This window comes from Petromyzon marinus, chromosome 59, assembly GCF_048934315.1.
Source record: "Petromyzon marinus isolate PM22_M1 ecotype Great Lakes invasive population chromosome 59, UKy_Petmar_22M1.pri1.0, whole genome shotgun sequence".
Classification (NCBI taxonomy): domain Eukaryota; kingdom Metazoa; phylum Chordata; class Hyperoartia; order Petromyzontiformes; family Petromyzontidae; genus Petromyzon; species Petromyzon marinus.
This window is the reverse complement of record NC_133725.1, coordinates 16,691,852-16,711,196: the sequence shown is the minus strand read 5'-3', so window position 1 is coordinate 16,711,196 and position 19,345 is coordinate 16,691,852. Positions and strand designations below refer to the sequence as shown.

Below are 19,345 nucleotides of genomic sequence, written 5' to 3'. Positions count from 1 at the left end.
TCCTTCTCCTCCTCCTTCTCCTCATCCGTCTCCTCCTCCACCTCCTCCACCTCCTTCTCCTCCATCTTCTCGTCCTTCTCCTCCTTCTCCTCCTCCGTCTTCTCCTCCTCCTCCTCCATCTTGTCCTCGTTCACTTCCATCTTCACCACCTTCGTCTCGACCTCTTGCACCACCACAACCACCACCTTCTCCACCTCCTCCTCTGTCTCCTCATCACCCCCCTCCTCCTCACATTTGTTCTCCTGCTCCTCATTCTCATCCTTTTCCTCATCCCCCGTTTCCTCCTCTATCTCCTCATCCATCTCATCCTCATCCAACTCCTCCTCCTCCATCGCCTCCTCCGCCTCCTCGTCCTCCTCCATCTCCTCCTCATCCTCCGTCTCCTCCTCCTCGTCCTCATCCTCCTCCTCATCCTCCTCATCCTCATCCTCCTCATCCTCATCTTCCTCATCCTCCTCCTCATCCTCCTCATCCTCCTCCTCCTCCTCATCCTCCTCATCCTCATCCTCCTCATCCTCATCCTCATCCTCCTCCTCGTCCTCGTCCTCCTCCATCTCCTCCTCATCCTCCTCCTTCTCCTCCTCCTGCTCCTCCTCCTCCCCCTCCTCATCGGAGGAGGAGGATGATGATGATGATGGGAGCCTCTTCTCCGGCTGAGCTCTGTGGAGAGAGAGGCAGCAACACCACAGCACCACCACGTCAGCATCGCGCGACTACGGCCAGAGGTCACAGTCGGTCCCCACCCCCAGGAGTGGACTTGCCCATCACGAGTTTCTACAGACTCATAGACACCCACAGAGATTCACAGAGACCCATACTCATAGAGACCCATACTCATAGAGACCCATGCTCATAGAGACCCATACTCATAAACACCCACAGAGATTCACAGAGACCCATACTCATAGAGACCCACAGAGACTCACAGAGACCCATACTCATAGAGACCCATACTCATAGAGACCCGCAGAGACTCACAGAGACCCATACTCATAGAAACCCACAGAGACTCACAGAGGCCCATACTCATAGAGACCCATACCCATAGAGACCCACAGAGACTCATAGAGACCTATACTCATAGAGATCAGCAGAGACCCATACACACAGAGACCCATACTCATAGAGACCCACAGAGACTCACAGAGACCCATACTCATAGAGACCAGCAGAGACCCATACACACAGAGACCCATACACATAGAGACCCATACTCATAGAGACCCACAGAGACTCACAGAGACCCATACTCATAGAGACCCATACCCATAGAGACCCACAGAGACTCACAGAGACCCATACTCATAGAGACCCACAGAGACTCACAGAGACCCATACTCATAGAGACCCACAGAGACTCACAGAGACCCATACTCATAGAGACCAGCAGAGACCCACAGAGACCCATACTCATAGAGACCCATACTCATAGAGACCCACCGAGACTCACAGAGACCCATACTCATAGAGACCCACCGAGACTCACAGAGACCCATACTCATAGAGACCCACAGAGACTCACAGCGACCCATACTCATAGAGACCAGCAGAGACCCATACTCATAGAGACTCACAGAGACTCACAGAGACTCATACTCATAGAGACCAGCAGAGACCCATACACACAGAGACCCATACTCATAGAGACCCACAGAGACTCACAGAGACCCATACTCATGGAGACCCATACTCATAGAGACCCACAGAGACTCACAGAGACCCATACTCATAGAGACCCACAGAAACTCACAGAGACCCATACTCACAGAGACCCATACTCTTAGAGACCCATACACATACAGAGACACACAGAGACCCATACACACAGAGACCCATACACACAGAGACTCATAGAGACTCATAGAGACCCACAGAGACCCATACACACAGAGAGAGCCTCACCGTGGCTTCACAGCTCTGGGGAGGGCCCGGCTGGTGGTGGGGAGGGCCTGGCTGGTGGTGGGGAGGGCCCGGCTGGTGGTGGGGAGGGCATGGCTGGTGGTGGGGAGGGCCCGGCTGGTGGTGGGGAGGGCCCGGCTGGTGGTGGGGAGGTCGTCGCTGGGGCTGGCGGTGTCGTCGCTCTGGAGCCAGCCGTGAGCCAGCGCCTGCTCCGGTGTCATGCGGAGTTCCGGATCCCAGCTAGGGTGAGGGGGGGCACGGAGGGGGGTGAGGGGGGGCACGGAGGGGGTTAGGGGGGGCACGGAGGGGGGGGGGAAGGACAAGAAGGGGGGTGAGGCGGGGTGAGGATATGACGTTCGCTAGACGTACGTCACGTTCCGATCTGATTGTGTCTGTACGTGTGTGTCTGTACGTGTGTGTGTGTACGTGTGTGTGTGTACGTGTGTGTCTGTACGTGTGTGTGTGTGTACGTGTGTGTGTGTACGTGTGTGTCTGTACGTGTGTGTGTACGTGTGTGTGTGTACGTGTGTGTGTACGTGTGTATCTGTACGTGTGTGTGTACGTGTGTGTAGGTCCGTCCGGCAAAACAACCCCCTACCTCCTCGTGGTGCCGGACGGGCAACTCTGCCGTGGACAGTGCTGTGGGGGGAGGTCCAATTTCGATTGGCTCCTCCCCTCATGGCATCTGTGTCCACCACAGGGTCTAAACGGGAGCTCTGGACGGGTGCGAGGGGCTGGTAACCCCTCCACCTTCAATTAATTACCACTAAACCGCGAATTAAGTATATAGCTAATAAGCTTGTGCCGGAGGCCCCGGGGGGCCAAGCGTCTATGACGTCTCCTGGCCAAACCCCAATTGGCGGAGCCAGGAGATTGAATATCTACCCTCGGGGCTCCTCCAGAAACAACGAAAAACCACTACGGGTGGCAACGTGGAATGTTCGAACGCTCACTGCGGAGGAGAGGCTGCCACTCCTCTGTCGGGAGCTGGACCGGTACCGCCTGGATCTCTGTGGCATTCAGGAGGTCCGGTGGACCGGTTCTGGCTCCTGCCACCATGATGGGTGGACAGTCCTCTACTCGGGGCAGCAGACTGCCAAACAACAGGATGTGGCTCTTCTGTTGAACAAAAGAACGAAGGGGGCGTGGGAGCGTGGCGGTGAGGTGTGGGAAGCTGTAAGCCCCAGGCTACTTTGGGCTCGCCTTCCCATCAACCGGAGGCGAGGAATGGTGGTCGTGGTTACTTATGCCCCCACCGAAGATGAACATCCGTGAAAGGATGCAGGCAAAGCCAATGAGTCAGATGCCTTCTATGACCTCCTGTCACAGGTGCTGGCTAAAGTGGCCCCTCGGGAGAGAGTCATCATGTTGGGTGACTTCAATGGCCGAGTTGGTCATGATGCTGGCACCTGGTCTGGAGTGATTGAAGGGCATGGGCCAGATCAGCTCAATAACAACGGTAGGAGGCTGCTAGATTTTTGTGCAGCCCATGGGCTTGTAATTACCAACACGCTGTTCTGGCATCGGCGCATCCACACAACATCATGGATGCATGCCGGGTCCAAGCAAGAACATCTGCTGGACTACATAGTTACGGACCAGCGGATGCGAGCCCATGTCCTTGACACCAGGATCTACCGTGGAGCTGATCTGCCCTCTGACCATTGATTAGTCATATGTAAGATGCGCCTGCCATTCTTCCACTCCGGTGGTGGGTGTACACCCAGGACCCCATGCCAACCTAAAGTGGCCTGGTCTCAGTTATCTGATGAAAGTTGCAAGCGAGAATTTAATCATCGCTTGCGGCTGGGATTGGCATCGTCCCCGACTCCTCCTGATGTCGAGGGGAAATGGGCGAGGTTTAGGACTGTGACTCATGCAGCTGCAATGGCTGCTTTGGGTACGCGGTCCAGACCTCCCCAGAGACCCTGGCTGACAGAGAAGGTGTTCAGGATGGTTGAGAAAAAACGACAGGCCCACTGTCATCGGCTACAGAATCCCACGTCAGAGAATGAGGAGGCTTACCGCAGCCTTCGCTCGGAGGTTCGGAGAGCCGTGAGGCGCTGCAAGGATGGGTGGTGGTCGCGGGTTGCTGAGGAGATGGAGTCTGTCTCCGTGGCCCGTGATCACAAATCTCTATTTAACTCCATCAAAAAAGTAACCTGCAGCGCCACACCTATTACCATCATTAGGGGAAAAAACGGTGATCTAATCTCCAACCCCCAGGAATAGGTTTGCAGATTTGCTGGGCATTTCTGTGAGGTCCTGGGGGAGGGAAAATCCCTCAGCCAGGAAAACATCGTGGCACAAAGTGAGGATGACCCTGCTGAGGCTGCGGTGCCTCAAATATTGGAAGAAGTCACCCCCTGTGAGTGGCTGGCTGAGGTGCCATCTGTTGAGGAAGTACTGAAGGCGATCCGGAGTCTGAGACCAGGAAAGGCAGCGGGCAGAGATGATCTCCCATGCGAAATGCTGAGGGAGGGTGGCGTTTGTGCACAGACTGCCCTATATGACATCATAACAACAGTCTGGACCACTGGACGGGTTCCGCAGGATTGGAAGGATGCCCTGGTAGTCCCCCTTTTTAAGAAGGGGGACCGCACAGACTGTAACAACTACAGGGGCATCTCACTCCTCAGTGTGCCGGGAAAGGTCCTGGCAAGGATTATTCAGCATCGCCTTGCCAGGCACGCTGAGGAGAGGCTTGCGGAGCCCCAATGTGGTTTCAGGAAAGGGCGGTCCTGCACAGATGCCATATTTTCTGTCCGTCTGCTACAGCAGAGGTGTAGGGAATTCCAACAAGACCTACATCTCTGCTTTATTGACCTGGTCAAGGCCTATGATACCATCAGTAGGCCTGGGCTCTGGGTTGTTCTTCGTGCTTTTGGAGTACCTGACGCTCTGCTCACGATCATTAAAGACCTTCATGATGGTGAGCGGGCCCGGGTAAAACTACGTGGCCGGGAGTCAGAGCCATTACCTGTACACCTTGGGGTGCGACAGGGATGTCCTCTGGCTCCCACATTATTTAACATCTATTTTGACCACATAGTTCGTGAAGCCTTCAATAGCTGTACCGGGGGAATCTCTATATGGTACAGATATAATGGGAGGCTGATCGATGCCCGGGTGCGGTCAAGGGATGGCTCCGTATTGCTCAACCAGGTTATGTATGCTGATGATTGGGTAATAGCTGCTCATTCAGAGGAGGAGTTGGAGACGCTGCTGCTGAGACTGGAGCGTACCACTAAGAGGTGGGGCCTTACCATCAGCCCCACCCAAACTAAGCACCTGCCTGGGTATTGTACCATCGGACACTCCACCCCCACAACTCCCAATCGGTGATGGGGCAGTTGTGGAGCGAGTGGAGAGTTTCCCATACCTGGGCAGTGTGCTTATGACCGGCTCCAGTTTAACAGCAGAGGTCTCACTCCGAATCAGTCGAGCGGCAATATCTTTTAATTGGTTGCGTAACGCTGTGTGGAAGCTACCTGGTCTCTCGCTCCGCACTAAGCTTCAGGTCTTCTCGGCCACCGTCATTCCCTCCCTTCTCTACGCTTGCGAAACGTGGACCCCCCTAATGGAACATCTTTGCCGGTTAGAAACATTTAGGCTGGCCTGCCTACGATCCATCTTGGGTTTAACCAGACTGGATTGTGTGAGGAGCTCACAAATCCTTGAAAGATCTGGGCAAGGTCCCATCGGTGAGCTCCTCCGGCGGGCAAGGCTGCGATGGCTGGGTCATGTAGCCCGCATGCCCAGCCACCGCATGCTGAAACAGCTTTTGTTCAGCCGGATTGAGGGGGCTAAACGGGCACGGCACGGGCTAGAGAAGAGATGGAGTGACGTGGTACAGGAGGACGTGGAGCTGAGTGGACTTGCTGATGACTGGTACCAGCGGTGTCAAGATCGGCCTCTGTGCAGGAGGCTCGTGAAGGACGCTACTGGGCAGTTGGAGGCAGTCGCCCTCCAACAACAACAGAGGGCGGAGGAGCGACGCTCACAACAACGAGCGGAGCGCCGGGTGGCTAAAGCACAGCAGGTTGGCACAGTAGGGGGCACAGGTGGTGCATCAGCCAGTCATCTCAGTCAGTCGACCTGTGGCACCTGGGTCTGCCCCGTGACCTCCGGCCAGCGGGCGGGCGTTCGACACTTCACGTGGCCTCAAGGTGCACATGGCCTGGCACAAGCGTCGTGGTGACATCACTGCCACTTAGTGGCGTGTGAGTGTGTGTACGTGTGTGTACGTGTTCGATTCCCGCTCACAGCCAACACCAGTGACTGCGATTATCTGAACAACCGGTCCTGGTCCTCCCCTCGGTCGACTCAGCCTCAAAAGAGTACCTGGTGCGGTGTGTAAACATCTCCAACCCTGAGACAAAGGCGGCCGGGCGTGGTGCTGGCCACCCACCCCCTCTGTGTGTGCCACAGCACCGGCCTTCATAGATGCTGCTACTCGCTACTACTAACAGCACTTGCCCCTACAGTCTGCTAGAGGCTACATGGGGGATTTTGTCTGTGTGTAGGTGCTGCTACTCGCTACTACTAACAGCACTTGCCCCTACAGCCTGCTAGAGGCTACATGGGGGATCTTTGTCTTTGTTCTTACTGTAGGCAGTTTCTGATAAAGTTCACGAGCTGAGCTCCACATCCCCACAGCACGAAATGCAGGGGAATGCTTCCCGGGTGACGCTTCGTGGCCGGGCAGAGAGGATGGCCGAATCGGTCTGCAGGAGAGCGAGAGAGACAGAGAGAGACACAGATAGACAGAGATAGAGAGATAGAGAGAGATGGATAGAGAGACAGGGAGAGAGACAGAGAGAGACAGAGAGATAGAGAGAGAGGCAGAGAGAGACAGAGACACAGAGAGAGACACATAAAGAGATAAAGAGAGAGACAGGGAGAGAGAGACAGACACACGCACAGTGTCACTAACCACCACGTCAACAACATATCAACTCACCCACCCACACCGACTCCCACCCACCCACTTACTCACCTAACTACCTATCCACTCAACCCACCTACCACCCGACCTATCCACCAACTCACCCACCCACCTACCCACCCACCAACCTATCGACCCACCTATCCATACTTGGGTTGCTTATCAACCCCAACCCAGGTCGTAATTGAGTGGGCCCAAACCCCAACCACCACCTCCTCCCTACCGCTCCCCCCAGGCCCCCCCCACCACCACACCACCACCATCGCCACCACCACATCAACAACACACCACACCACGACACCACCACCACTGAACCACCACCAACACAGCACCACCACCACACCACCACCACACCACCCTTCTACTCACCAAAGAAGTGCTCTTTGTTGCGAGATCTCTCCACCATTTCTTTTGGAGGCATGCCCAGGATCTGCACAACCATTTCAAGACAGCGACAAAGAGAGACACGCTTGTTACACGCATTTTACACGCATGTTACACGCGTGTTACACGCATGTTACACGCGTGTTACACAGAGAGACCCATAGAGATTCAGAGACATATAGAAACATAGGGACTCCTAGAGACCCATACATAGATGCATAGAGACCGACAGAGATTCAGAGACTCACATAGAACCATAGGGACTCACAGAAACCCATACAGAGACCCATAGAGACCCATAGACTTACATAGAACAATAGGGACTCACAGAGACCCATACATAGACCCATAGAGACCCATATACTTATATAGAACAATAAGGACTCACAGAGACCCATACAGAGACCCATAGAGACCCATATACTTACATAGAACAATAGGGACTCACAGAGACCCATACAGAGACCCATAGAGACCCATAGACTTACAAAGAACAAAAGGAACTCACAGAGACCCATAGAGAGCACCTTGGAGATCTAGAGACTCATATAGAAGGACAGTGACCTACACAGGGACCCAAGCTACAGCTAAACTATTTTTCTTTAACCAGGTAAGGCGCCCACAGAGCTACGTAGCTATTTCTCATCGGCCGTACGGCAGAAAAAGATCTCTATGTGACATTGTCACATTGAGCATTATGGGTGCGTAGGTGGGTAGATAGGTGGGTAGGTTGGTAGGTGGGTGGGTGAGTGGGTAGGTGGGTAGATAGGTTGGTAGGTGGGTGGGTGTGTCGGTAGGTAGGTGGGTTGGTAGGTGGGTGGGTGAGTGGGTCGGTCGGTGGGTTTGGCGAGTCGGTGGGTCACTGGCTGGGTGACTGGCTGGGTAACTGCGTATTTGTCTGGGTGTCTGGCTGGGTGATTGGCTGGGTGACTTACTGGGTGACTGACTGGGTGACTGGTCAGGTGGCTGGCCGGGTGGCTGTGTGTCGGGCTGGGTGACTGGCTGGGTGACTGGCTGGGTGACTGGCTGGGTCACTGGCTGCGTGTCTGGCTGGGTGACTGGCTGGGTAACTGGTCAGGTGACTGGCTGGGTAACTGGCCAGGTGACTGGCTGGGTGTCTGGCTGGGTAACTGGCTGGGTGTCTGACTGGGTGTCTGGCAGCGTGACTGGCTGGGTGTCTGGCAGCGTGACTGGCTGGATGACTGGCTGCGTGACTGGCTGGGTGTCTGACTGGGTAACTGGCCAGGTGACTGGCTGGGTGACTAGCTGGGTGTCTAGCTGGGTGTCTGACTGGGTGACTGGCTGCGTGACTGGCTGGGTGTCTGACTGGGTGACTGGCTGGGTGTCTGACTGGGTGGCTGGCTGGGTGTCTGGCTGTGTGGCTGGCTGGGTGTCTGGCTGGGTGACTGGCTGGGTGGATGTCTGCGGGGCCGGTCTGGGCCAAGTCTCCCGCTTGAGGTGTCCCCCCCCCTTTCCCCCAAGGAGGCTCCCCGGTCACCTCGATGCAGCATGCCAGGTGGTCGTCGCGGCCGAAGGAGAGGAAGAGGTCCCTGCCGGTGGCCATCTTGGCGACGGTGCAGCCCAGGGACCACGTGTCCGCGGCGCAGGTGACCGGGTAGCCCAGCAGCACCTCGGGCGCCACGTAGACGAGGGTGCCTCCCACGTGCGAGGCTGTGCGGACGACGGCAAGCGACAGCGGCGGTGATGGTGAATGTGGACTGGGTACGTGCGCGTGTGTGGGGGGCGGTGGTGGGTGGGTGGGTGGGAGGAGAAACCCGCACACAGACACCCACACACCCAAACACACACACCCACTCACACACCCACACACCCATAACCACACACCCACACACCCACACACCCACACCCACACACCCACACACACACACACAGACACCCACTACACACACCCACACACCCACACACACAGACACCCACACACACACCCACACACACACCCACACACCCACACACACCCACACACACAAGTGCAGGTGTATGAGGGTCACCACTCACGTGGACGGTCCACAAAGAAGCTGAAGCCAAAGTCGGTGACTCTGGCAACGCGGCTCGCGATGTTTTTCACCAGAATGTTGCCCTGGATGGGGAGCGAGCGGCAGGGAGAGAGAGGATTCACACTCAGCGGGGTCAAGGCGTCGAACACTCTCTAGGACTGTACGTCTATGTACGGTAACTACCTCTACTTATGAACGTTCAGCTTGCGAACTATCAGAGATACGAACCAAACCCAGTCCGTATGCTCCAGTTGCTGCTGTTCAGAACCGAGAGTGCATAAGTTCGATAGATGGCGGTCGTGGCATCTACATCTGCAGAACGTGAAGAACCAGTGGTAATCTACATCTGCTGAATGTGAAGAACCAGTGGCATCTACATCTGCAGAACGTGAATAACCAGTGGCATCTACATCTGCAGAACGTGAAGAACCAGTGGCATCTACATCTACAGAACGTGAAGAACCAGTGGAATCTGCATCTACAGAACGTGAAGGACCAGTGGCATCTACATCTACAGAACGTGAAGAACCAGTGGCATCTACATCTACAGAACGTAAAGAACCAGTGGAATCTACATCTGCAGACCGTGAAGAACCAGTGGCATCTACATCTGTAGAACGTGAAGAACCAGTGGCATCTACATCTGTAGAACGTGAAGAACCAGTGGCATCTACATCTACAGAACGTGAAGAACCAGTGGCATCTGCGTCTACAGAACGTGAAGGACCAGTGGCATCTACATTTACAGAACGTGAAAAACCAATGGCGTCTAAATCTGCAGAACATGAAGAACCAGTGGCATCTATATCTGTAGAACGTGAAGAACCAGTGGCATCTGTGTCTACAGAACGTGAAGAACCAATGGCGTCTACATCTACAGAACGTGAAGAACCAGTGGCATCTTCTTCTACAGAACGTGAAGGACCAGTGGCATCTACATCTGCAGAACGTGAAGAACCAGTGGCATCTACATCTGTAGAACGTGACGAACCAGTGGCATCTACATCTGCAGAACGTGAAGAACCAGTGGCATCTACATCTACATCTACGGAACGTGGAGAACCAGTGGCATCTACATCTACAGAACGTGAAGAACCAGTGACATCTACATCTAAAGAACGTGAAGAACCAGTGGCATCTACGTCTACAGAATGTGAAGGACCAGTGGCATCTACAGAACGCGAAAAACCAGTGACATCTATATCTCCAGAACGTGAAGAACCAGTGGCATCTACATCTGTAGAACTTGACGAACCAGTGACATCAACATCTACAGAACGTGAAGAACCAGTGGCATATTCGTCTAAAGAATGTGAAGGACCAGTGGCATCTACATCTACAGAACGTGAAGAACCAGTGGCATCTACATCTACAGAAAGTGAAGAACCAGTGGCATCTACGTCTACAGAACGTGAAGGACCAGTGGCATCTGCGTCTACAGAATGTGAAGAACCAGTGGCATCTGCGTCTACAGAATGTGACGAACCAGTGGCTTCTACATCTACAGAATGTGAAGAAGCAGTGGCATCTACATCTGTAGAACGTGATGAACCAGTGGCATCTACATCTACAGAACGTGAAGAACCAGTGGCATCTTCATCTACATAACGTGAAGAACCAATGGCATACACATCTGCAGAACGTGAAGAACCAGTGGCATCTACATCTACAGAACGTAAAGAACCAGTGGCATCTTCGTCTACAGAACATGAAGGACCAGTGGCATCTACATCTGCAGAACGTGAAGAACCAGTGGCATCTACATCTTTAGAACGTGACGAACCAGTGGCATCTACATCTAGAGAACGTGAAGAACCAGTGGCATCTACATCTACAGAACGTGAAGAACTAGTGGCATCTACATATGCAGAACGTAAAGAACCAGAGGCATCTACATCTGTATAACGTGACGAACCAGTGGCATCTACATCTGCAAAACGTGAAAAACCAGTGGTATCTACATCTACAGAACGTGAAGGACCAGTGGCATCTACATCTACAGAGCGTGAAGAACCAGTGGCGTCTACATCTACAGAACGTGAAGAACCAGTGACATCTACATTTAAAGAACGTGAAGAACAAGTGGCATCTACGTCTACAGAATGTGAAGGACTAGTAGCATCTACATCTACAGAACGCGAAAAACCAGTGACATCTATATCTCCAGAACGTGAAGAACCAGTGGCATCTACATCTGTAGAACTTGACGAACCAGTGACATCTACATCTAAAGAACGTGAAGAACCAGTGGCATCTACATCTACAGAATGTGAAGGACCAGTGGCATCTACTTCTACAGAACGCAAAAAAACAGTGACATCTATATCTCTAGAAACGTGAAGAACCAGTGGCATCTACATCTGTAGAACTTGACGAACCAGTGACATCTACATCTACAGAACGTGAAGAACCAGTGGCATATTCGTCTACAGAATGTGAAGGATCAGTGGCATCTACGACTACAGAACGTGAAAAACCAGTTGCATCTGCGTCTACAGAATGTGAAGAACCAGTGGCATCTGCGTCTACAGAATGTGAAGAACCAGTGGAATCTGCGTCTACAGAATGTAACGAACCAGTGGCATCTACATCTACAGAACGTAAAGAACCAGTGGCATCTTCGTCTACAGAACGTGAAGGACCAGTGGCATCTATATCTGCAGAACGTGAAGAACCAGTGGCATCTACATCTTTAGAACGTGACGAACCAGTGGCATCTACATCTGCAAAACGTGAAGAACCAGTGGTATCTACATCTACAGAACATGAAGGACCAGTGGTATCTACATCTACATAACGTCAAGAACCAGTGGCGTCTACATCTACAAAATGTGAAGAACCAGTGACATCTACATTTAAAGAACGTGAAGAACCAGTGGCATCTACGTCTACAGAATGTGAAGGACCAGTGGCATCTACATCTACAGAACGCGAAAAACCAGTGACATCTAAATCTCCAGAACGTGAAGAACCAGTGGCATCTACATCTGTAGAACTTGACGAACCAGTGACATCTACATCTGCAGAACGTGAAGAACCAATGGCATATTCCTCTACAGAATGTGAAGGACCAGTGGCATCTACATCTACAGAACGTGAAGAACCAGTGGCATCTACATCTACAGAAAGTGAAGAACCAGTGGCATCTACATCTACAGAAAGTGAAGAACCAGTGGCATCTACGTCTACAGAACGTGAAGGACCAGTGGCATCTGCGTCTACAGAATGTGAAGAACCAGTGGCATCTGCGTCTACAGAATGTAACGAACCAGTGGCTTCTACCTCTACAGAATGTGAAGAAGCAGTGGCATCTAAATCTACAGAACGTGAAGAACCAGTGGCATCTACATCTGTAGAACGTGATGAACTAGTGGCATCTACATCTACAGAATGTGAAGAACCAGTGGCATCTTCATCTACATAACGTGAAAAACCAGTGGCATATACATCTGCAGAATGTGAAGAACCAGTGTCATCTACATCTACAGTACGTGAAGAACCAGTGGCATCTTCGTCTACAGAACGTGAAGAACCAGTGGCATCTACATCTGTAGAACTTGACGAACCAGTGACATCTACATCTAAAGAACGTGAAGAACCAGTGGCATCTACATCTACAGAATGTGAAGGACCAGTGGCATCTACTTCTACCGAACGCAAAAAACCAGTGACATCTATATCTCTAAAAACGTGAAGAACCATTGGCATCTACATCTGTAGAACTTGACGAACCAGTGACATCTACATCTACAGAACGTGAAGAACCAGTGGCATAATCGTCTACAGAATGTGAAGGATCAGTGGCATCTACGTCTACAGAACGTGAAAAACCAGTTGCATCTGCGTCTACAGAATGTGAAGAACCAGTGGCATCTGCGTCTACAGAATGTGAAGAACCAGTGGAATCTGCGTCTATAGAATGTAACGAACCAGTGGCATCTACATCTACAGAACGTAAAGAACCAGTGGCATCTTCGTCTACAGAACGTGAAGGACCAGTGGCATCTATATCTGCAGAACGTGAAGAACCAGTGGCATCTACATCTGTAGAACGTGAAGAACCAGTGGCATCTACATCTACAGAACGTGAAGAACCAGTGGCATCTGCGTCTACAGAACGTGAAGGACCAGTGGCATCTACATTTACAGAACGTGAAAAACCAATGGCGTCTAAATCTGCAGAACATGAAGAACCAGTGGCATCTATATCTGTAGAACGTGAAGAACCAGTGGCATCTGTGTCTACAGAACGTGAAGAACCAATGGCGTCTACATCTACAGAACGTGAAGAACCAGTGGCATCTTCTTCTACAGAACGTGAAGGACCAGTGGCATCTACATCTGCAGAACGTGAAGAACCAGTGGCATCTACATCTGTAGAACGTGACGAACCAGTGGCATCTACATCTGCAGAACGTGAAGAACCAGTGGCATCTACATCTACATCTACAGAACGTGGAGAACCAGTGGCATCTACATCTACAGAACGTGAAGAACCAGTGACATCTACATCTAAAGAACGTGAAGAACCAGTGGCATCTACGTCTACAGAATGTGAAGGACCAGTGGCATCTACAGAACGCGAAAAACCAGTGACATCTATATCTCCAGAACGTGAAGAACCAGTGGCATCTACATCTGTAGAACTTGACGAACCAGTGACATCAACATCTACAGAACGTGAAGAACCAGTGGCATATTCGTCTAAAGAATGTGAAGGACCAGTGGCATCTACATCTACAGAACGTGAAGAACCAGTGGCATCTACATCTACAGAAAGTGAAGAACCAGTGGCATCTACGTCTACAGAACGTGAAGGACCAGTGGCATCTGCGTCTACAGAATGTGAAGAACCAGTGGCATCTGCGTCTACAGAATGTGACGAACCAGTGGCTTCTACATCTACAGAATGTGAAGAAGCAGTGGCATCTACATCTATAGAACGTGATGAACCAGTGGCATCTACATCTACAGAACGTGAAGAACCAGTGGCATCTTCATCTACATAACGTGAAGAACCAATGGCATACACATCTGCAGAACGTGAAGAACCAGTGGCATCTACATCTACAGAACGTAAAGAACCAGTGGCATCTTCGTCTACAGAACATGAAGGACCAGTGGCATCTACATCTGCAGAACGTGAAGAACCAGTGGCATCTACATCTTTAGAACGTGACGAACCAGTGGCATCTACATCTAGAGAACGTGAAGAACCAGTGGCATCTACATCTACAGAACGTGAAAAACTAGTGGCATCTACATATGCAGAACGTAAAGAACCAGAGGCATCTACATCTGTATAACGTGACGAACCAGTGGCATCTACATCTGCAAAACGTGAAGAACCAGTGGTATCTACATCTACAGAACGTGAAGGACCAGTGGCATCTACATCTACAGAGCGTGAAGAACCAGTGGCGTCTACATCTACAGAACGTGAAGAACCAGTGACATCTACATTTAAAGAACGTGAAGAACAAGTGGCATCTACGTCTACAGAATGTGAAGGACTAGTAGCATCTACATCTACAGAACGCGAAAAACCAGTGACATCTATATCTCCAGAACGTGAAGAACCAGTGGCATCTACATCTGTAGAACTTGACGAACCAGTGACATCTACATCTAAAGAACGTGAAGAACCAGTGGCATCTACATCTACAGAATGTGAAGGACCAGTGGCATCTACTTCTACAGAACGCAAAAAAACAGTGACATCTATATCTCTAGAAACGTGAAGAACCAGTGGCATCTACATCTGTAGAACTTGACGAACCAGTGACATCTACATCTACAGAACGTGAAGAACCAGTGGCATATTCGTCTACAGAATGTGAAGGATCAGTGGCATCTACGACTACAGAACGTGAAAAACCAGTTGCATCTGCGTCTACAGAATGTGAAGAACCAGTGGAATCTGCGTCTACAGAATGTAACGAACCAGTGGCATCTACATCTACAGAACGTAAAGAACCAGTGGCATCTTCGTCTACAGAACGTGAAGGACCAGTGGCATCTATATCTGCAGAACGTGAAGAACCAGTGGCATCTACATCTTTAGAACGTGACGAACCAGTGGCATCTACATCTGCAAAACGTGAAGAACCAGTGGTATCTACATCTACAGAACATGAAGGACCAGTGGTATCTACATCTACATAACGTCAAGAACCAGTGGCGTCTACATCTACAAAATGTGAAGAACCAGTGACATCTACATTTAAAGAACGTGAAGAACCAGTGGCATCTACGTCTACAGAATGTGAAGGACCAGTGGCATCTACATCTACAGAACGCGAAAAACCAGTGACATCTAAATCTCCAGAACGTGAAGAACCAGTGGCATCTACATCTGTAGAACTTGACGAACCAGTGACATCTACATCTGCAGAACGTGAAGAACCAATGGCATATTCCTCTACAGAATGTGAAGGACCAGTGGCATCTACATCTACAGAACGTGAAGAACCAGTGGCATCTACATCTACAGAAAGTGAAGAACCAGTGGCATCTACATCTACAGAAAGTGAAGAACCAGTGGCATCTACATCTACAGAACGTGAAGAACCAGTGGCATCTGCGTCTACAGAACGTGAAGGACCAGTGGCATCTACATTTACAGAACGTGAAAAACCAATGGCGTCTAAATCTGCAGAACATGAAGAACCAGTGGCATCTATATCTGTAGAACGTGAAGAACCAGTGGCATCTGTGTCTACAGAACGTGAAGAACCAATGGCGTCTACATCTACAGAACGTGAAGAACCAGTGGCATCTTCTTCTACAGAACGTGAAGGACCAGTGGCATCTACATCTGCAGAACGTGAAGAACCAGTGGCATCTACATCTGTAGAACGTGACGAACCAGTGGCATCTACATCTGCAGAACGTGAAGAACCAGTGGCATCTACATCTACATCTACAGAACGTGGAGAACCAGTGGCATCTACATCTACAGAACGTGAAGAACCAGTGACATCTACATCTAAAGAACGTGAAGAACCAGTGGCATCTACGTCTACAGAATGTGAAGGACCAGTGGCATCTACAGAACGCGAAAAACCAGTGACATCTATATCTCCAGAACGTGAAGAACCAGTGGCATCTACATCTGTAGAACTTGACGAACCAGTGACATCAACATCTACAGAACGTGAAGAACCAGTGGCATATTCGTCTAAAGAATGTGAAGGACCAGTGGCATCTACATCTACAGAACGTGAAGAACCAGTGGCATCTACATCTACAGAAAGTGAAGAACCAGTGGCATCTACGTCTACAGAACGTGAAGGACCAGTGGCATCTGCGTCTACAGAATGTGAAGAACCAGTGGCATCTGCGTCTACAGAATGTGACGAACCAGTGGCTTCTACATCTACAGAATGTGAAGAAGCAGTGGCATCTACATCTATAGAACGTGATGAACCAGTGGCATCTACATCTACAGAACGTGAAGAACCAGTGGCATCTTCATCTACATAACGTGAAGAACCAATGGCATACACATCTGCAGAACGTGAAGAACCAGTGGCATCTACATCTACAGAACGTAAAGAACCAGTGGCATCTTCGTCTACAGAACATGAAGGACCAGTGGCATCTACATCTGCAGAACGTGAAGAACCAGTGGCATCTACATCTTTAGAACGTGACGAACCAGTGGCATCTACATCTAGAGAACGTGAAGAACCAGTGGCATCTACATCTACAGAACGTGAAAAACTAGTGGCATCTACATATGCAGAACGTAAAGAACCAGAGGCATCTACATCTGTATAACGTGACGAACCAGTGGCATCTACATCTGCAAAACGTGAAGAACCAGTGGTATCTACATCTACAGAACGTGAAGGACCAGTGGCATCTACATCTACAGAGCGTGAAGAACCAGTGGCGTCTACATCTACAGAACGTGAAGAACCAGTGACATCTACATTTAAAGAACGTGAAGAACAAGTGGCATCTACGTCTACAGAATGTGAAGGACTAGTAGCATCTACATCTACAGAACGCGAAAAACCAGTGACATCTATATCTCCAGAACGTGAAGAACCAGTGGCATCTACATCTGTAGAACTTGACGAACCAGTGACATCTACATCTAAAGAACGTGAAGAACCAGTGGCATCTACATCTACAGAATGTGAAGGACCAGTGGCATCTACTTCTACAGAACGCAAAAAAACAGTGACATCTATATCTCTAGAAACGTGAAGAACCAGTGGCATCTACATCTGTAGAACTTGACGAACCAGTGACATCTACATCTACAGAACGTGAAGAACCAGTGGCATATTCGTCTACAGAATGTGAAGGATCAGTGGCATCTACGACTACAGAACGTGAAAAACCAGTTGCATCTGCGTCTACAGAATGTGAAGAACCAGTGGAATCTGCGTCTACAGAATGTAACGAACCAGTGGCATCTACATCTACAGAACGTAAAGAACCAGTGGCATCTTCGTCTACAGAACGTGAAGGACCAGTGGCATCTATATCTGCAGAACGTGAAGAACCAGTGGCATCTACATCTTTAGAACGTGACGAACCAGTGGCATCTACATCTGCAAAACGTGAAGAACCAGTGGTATCTACATCTACAGAACATGAAGGACCAGTGGTATCTACATCTACATAACGTCAAGAACCAGTGGCGTCTACATCTACAAAATGTGAAGAACCAGTGACATCTACATTTAAAGAACGTGAAGAACCAGTGGCATCTACGTCTACAGAATGTGAAGGACCAGTGGCATCTACATCTACAGAACGCGAAAAACCAGTGACATCTACATCTCCAGAACGTGAAGAACCAGTGGCATCTACATCTGTAGAACTTGACGAACCAGTGACATCTACATCTGCAGAACGTGAAGAACCAATGGCATATTCCTCTACAGAATGTGAAGGACCAGTGGCATCTACATCTACAGAACGTGAAGAACCAGTGGCATCTACATCTACAGAAAGTGAAGAACCAGTGGCATCTACATCTACAGAACGTGAAGAAACAGTGGCGTCTACATCTACAGAACGTGAAGAACCAGTGGCATCTTCGTCTACAGAACGTGAAGGACCAGTGGCATCTATATCTGCAGAACGTGAAGAACCAGTGGCATCTACATCTTTAGAACGTGACGAACCAGTGGCATCTACATCTACAGAACGCGAAAAACCAGTGACATCTACATCTCCAGAACGTGAAGAACCAGTGGCATCTACATCTGTAGAACTTGACGAACCAGTGACATCTACATCTGCAGAACGTGAAGAACCAATGGCATATTCCTCTACAGAATGTGAAGGATCAGTGGCATCTACGACTACAGAACGTGAAAAACCAGTTGCATCTGCGTCTACAGAATGTGAAGAACCAGTGGAATCTGCGTCTACAGAATGTAACGAACCAGTGGCATCTACATCTACAGAACGTAAAGAACCAGTGGCATCTTCGTCTACAGAACGTGAAGGACCAGTGGCATCTATATCTGCAGAACGTGAAGAACCAGTGGCATCTACATCTTTAGAACGTGACGAACCAGTGGCATCTACATCTGCAAAACGTGAAGAACCAGTGGTATCTACATCTACAGAACATGAAGGACCAGTGGTATCTACATCTACATAACGTCAAGAACCAGTGGCGTCTACATCTACAAAATGTGAAGAACCAGTGACATCTACATTTAAAGAACGTGAAGAACCAGTGGCATCTACGTCTACAGAATGTGAAGGACCAGTGGCATCTACATCTACAGAACGCGAAAAACCAGTGACATCTAAATCTCCAGAACGTGAAGAACCAGTGGCATCTACATCTGTAGAACTTGACGAACCAGTGACATCTACATCTGCAGAACGTGAAGAACCAATGGCATATTCCTCTACAGAATGTGAAGGACCAGTGGCATCTACATCTACAGAACGTGAAGAACCAGTGGCATCTACATCTACAGAAAGTGAAGAACCAGTGGCATCTACATCTACAGAAAGTGAAGAACCAGTGGCATCTACATCTACAGAACGTGAAGAACCAGTGGCATCTGCGTCTACAGAACGTGAAGGACCAGTGGCATCTACATTTACAGAACGTGAA

The 19,345-nt window shown here is 50.2% G+C and overlaps 1 protein-coding gene across 2 annotated transcripts in view; it reads right to left on the bottom strand.

The window, feature by feature from the left end:
• Positions 1-1,727: 1,727 nt before the first annotated feature.
• Positions 1,728-19,345, bottom strand: part of LOC142905901 (dual specificity tyrosine-phosphorylation-regulated kinase 2-like) — a 91,519-nt gene continuing 73,901 nt past the window's right edge. The window contains exons 8-12 of one of the 2 annotated variants that reach the window (XM_076053135.1): positions 9,248-9,329; positions 8,730-8,902; positions 7,217-7,277; positions 6,509-6,626; positions 1,728-2,139 (exon numbers count right to left, since the gene is read on the bottom strand). In XM_076053135.1, coding sequence (XP_075909250.1) covers positions 1,899-2,139; positions 6,509-6,626; positions 7,217-7,277; positions 8,730-8,902; positions 9,248-9,329 — 675 coding nt within the window. In that variant the 3' untranslated portion in view covers positions 1,728-1,898. Of the gene's footprint in view, positions 2,140-6,508; positions 6,627-7,216; positions 7,278-7,303; positions 8,903-9,247; positions 9,330-19,345 lie in introns of those variants that run through there. The other variant, XM_076053134.1, reaches the window with a different exon arrangement.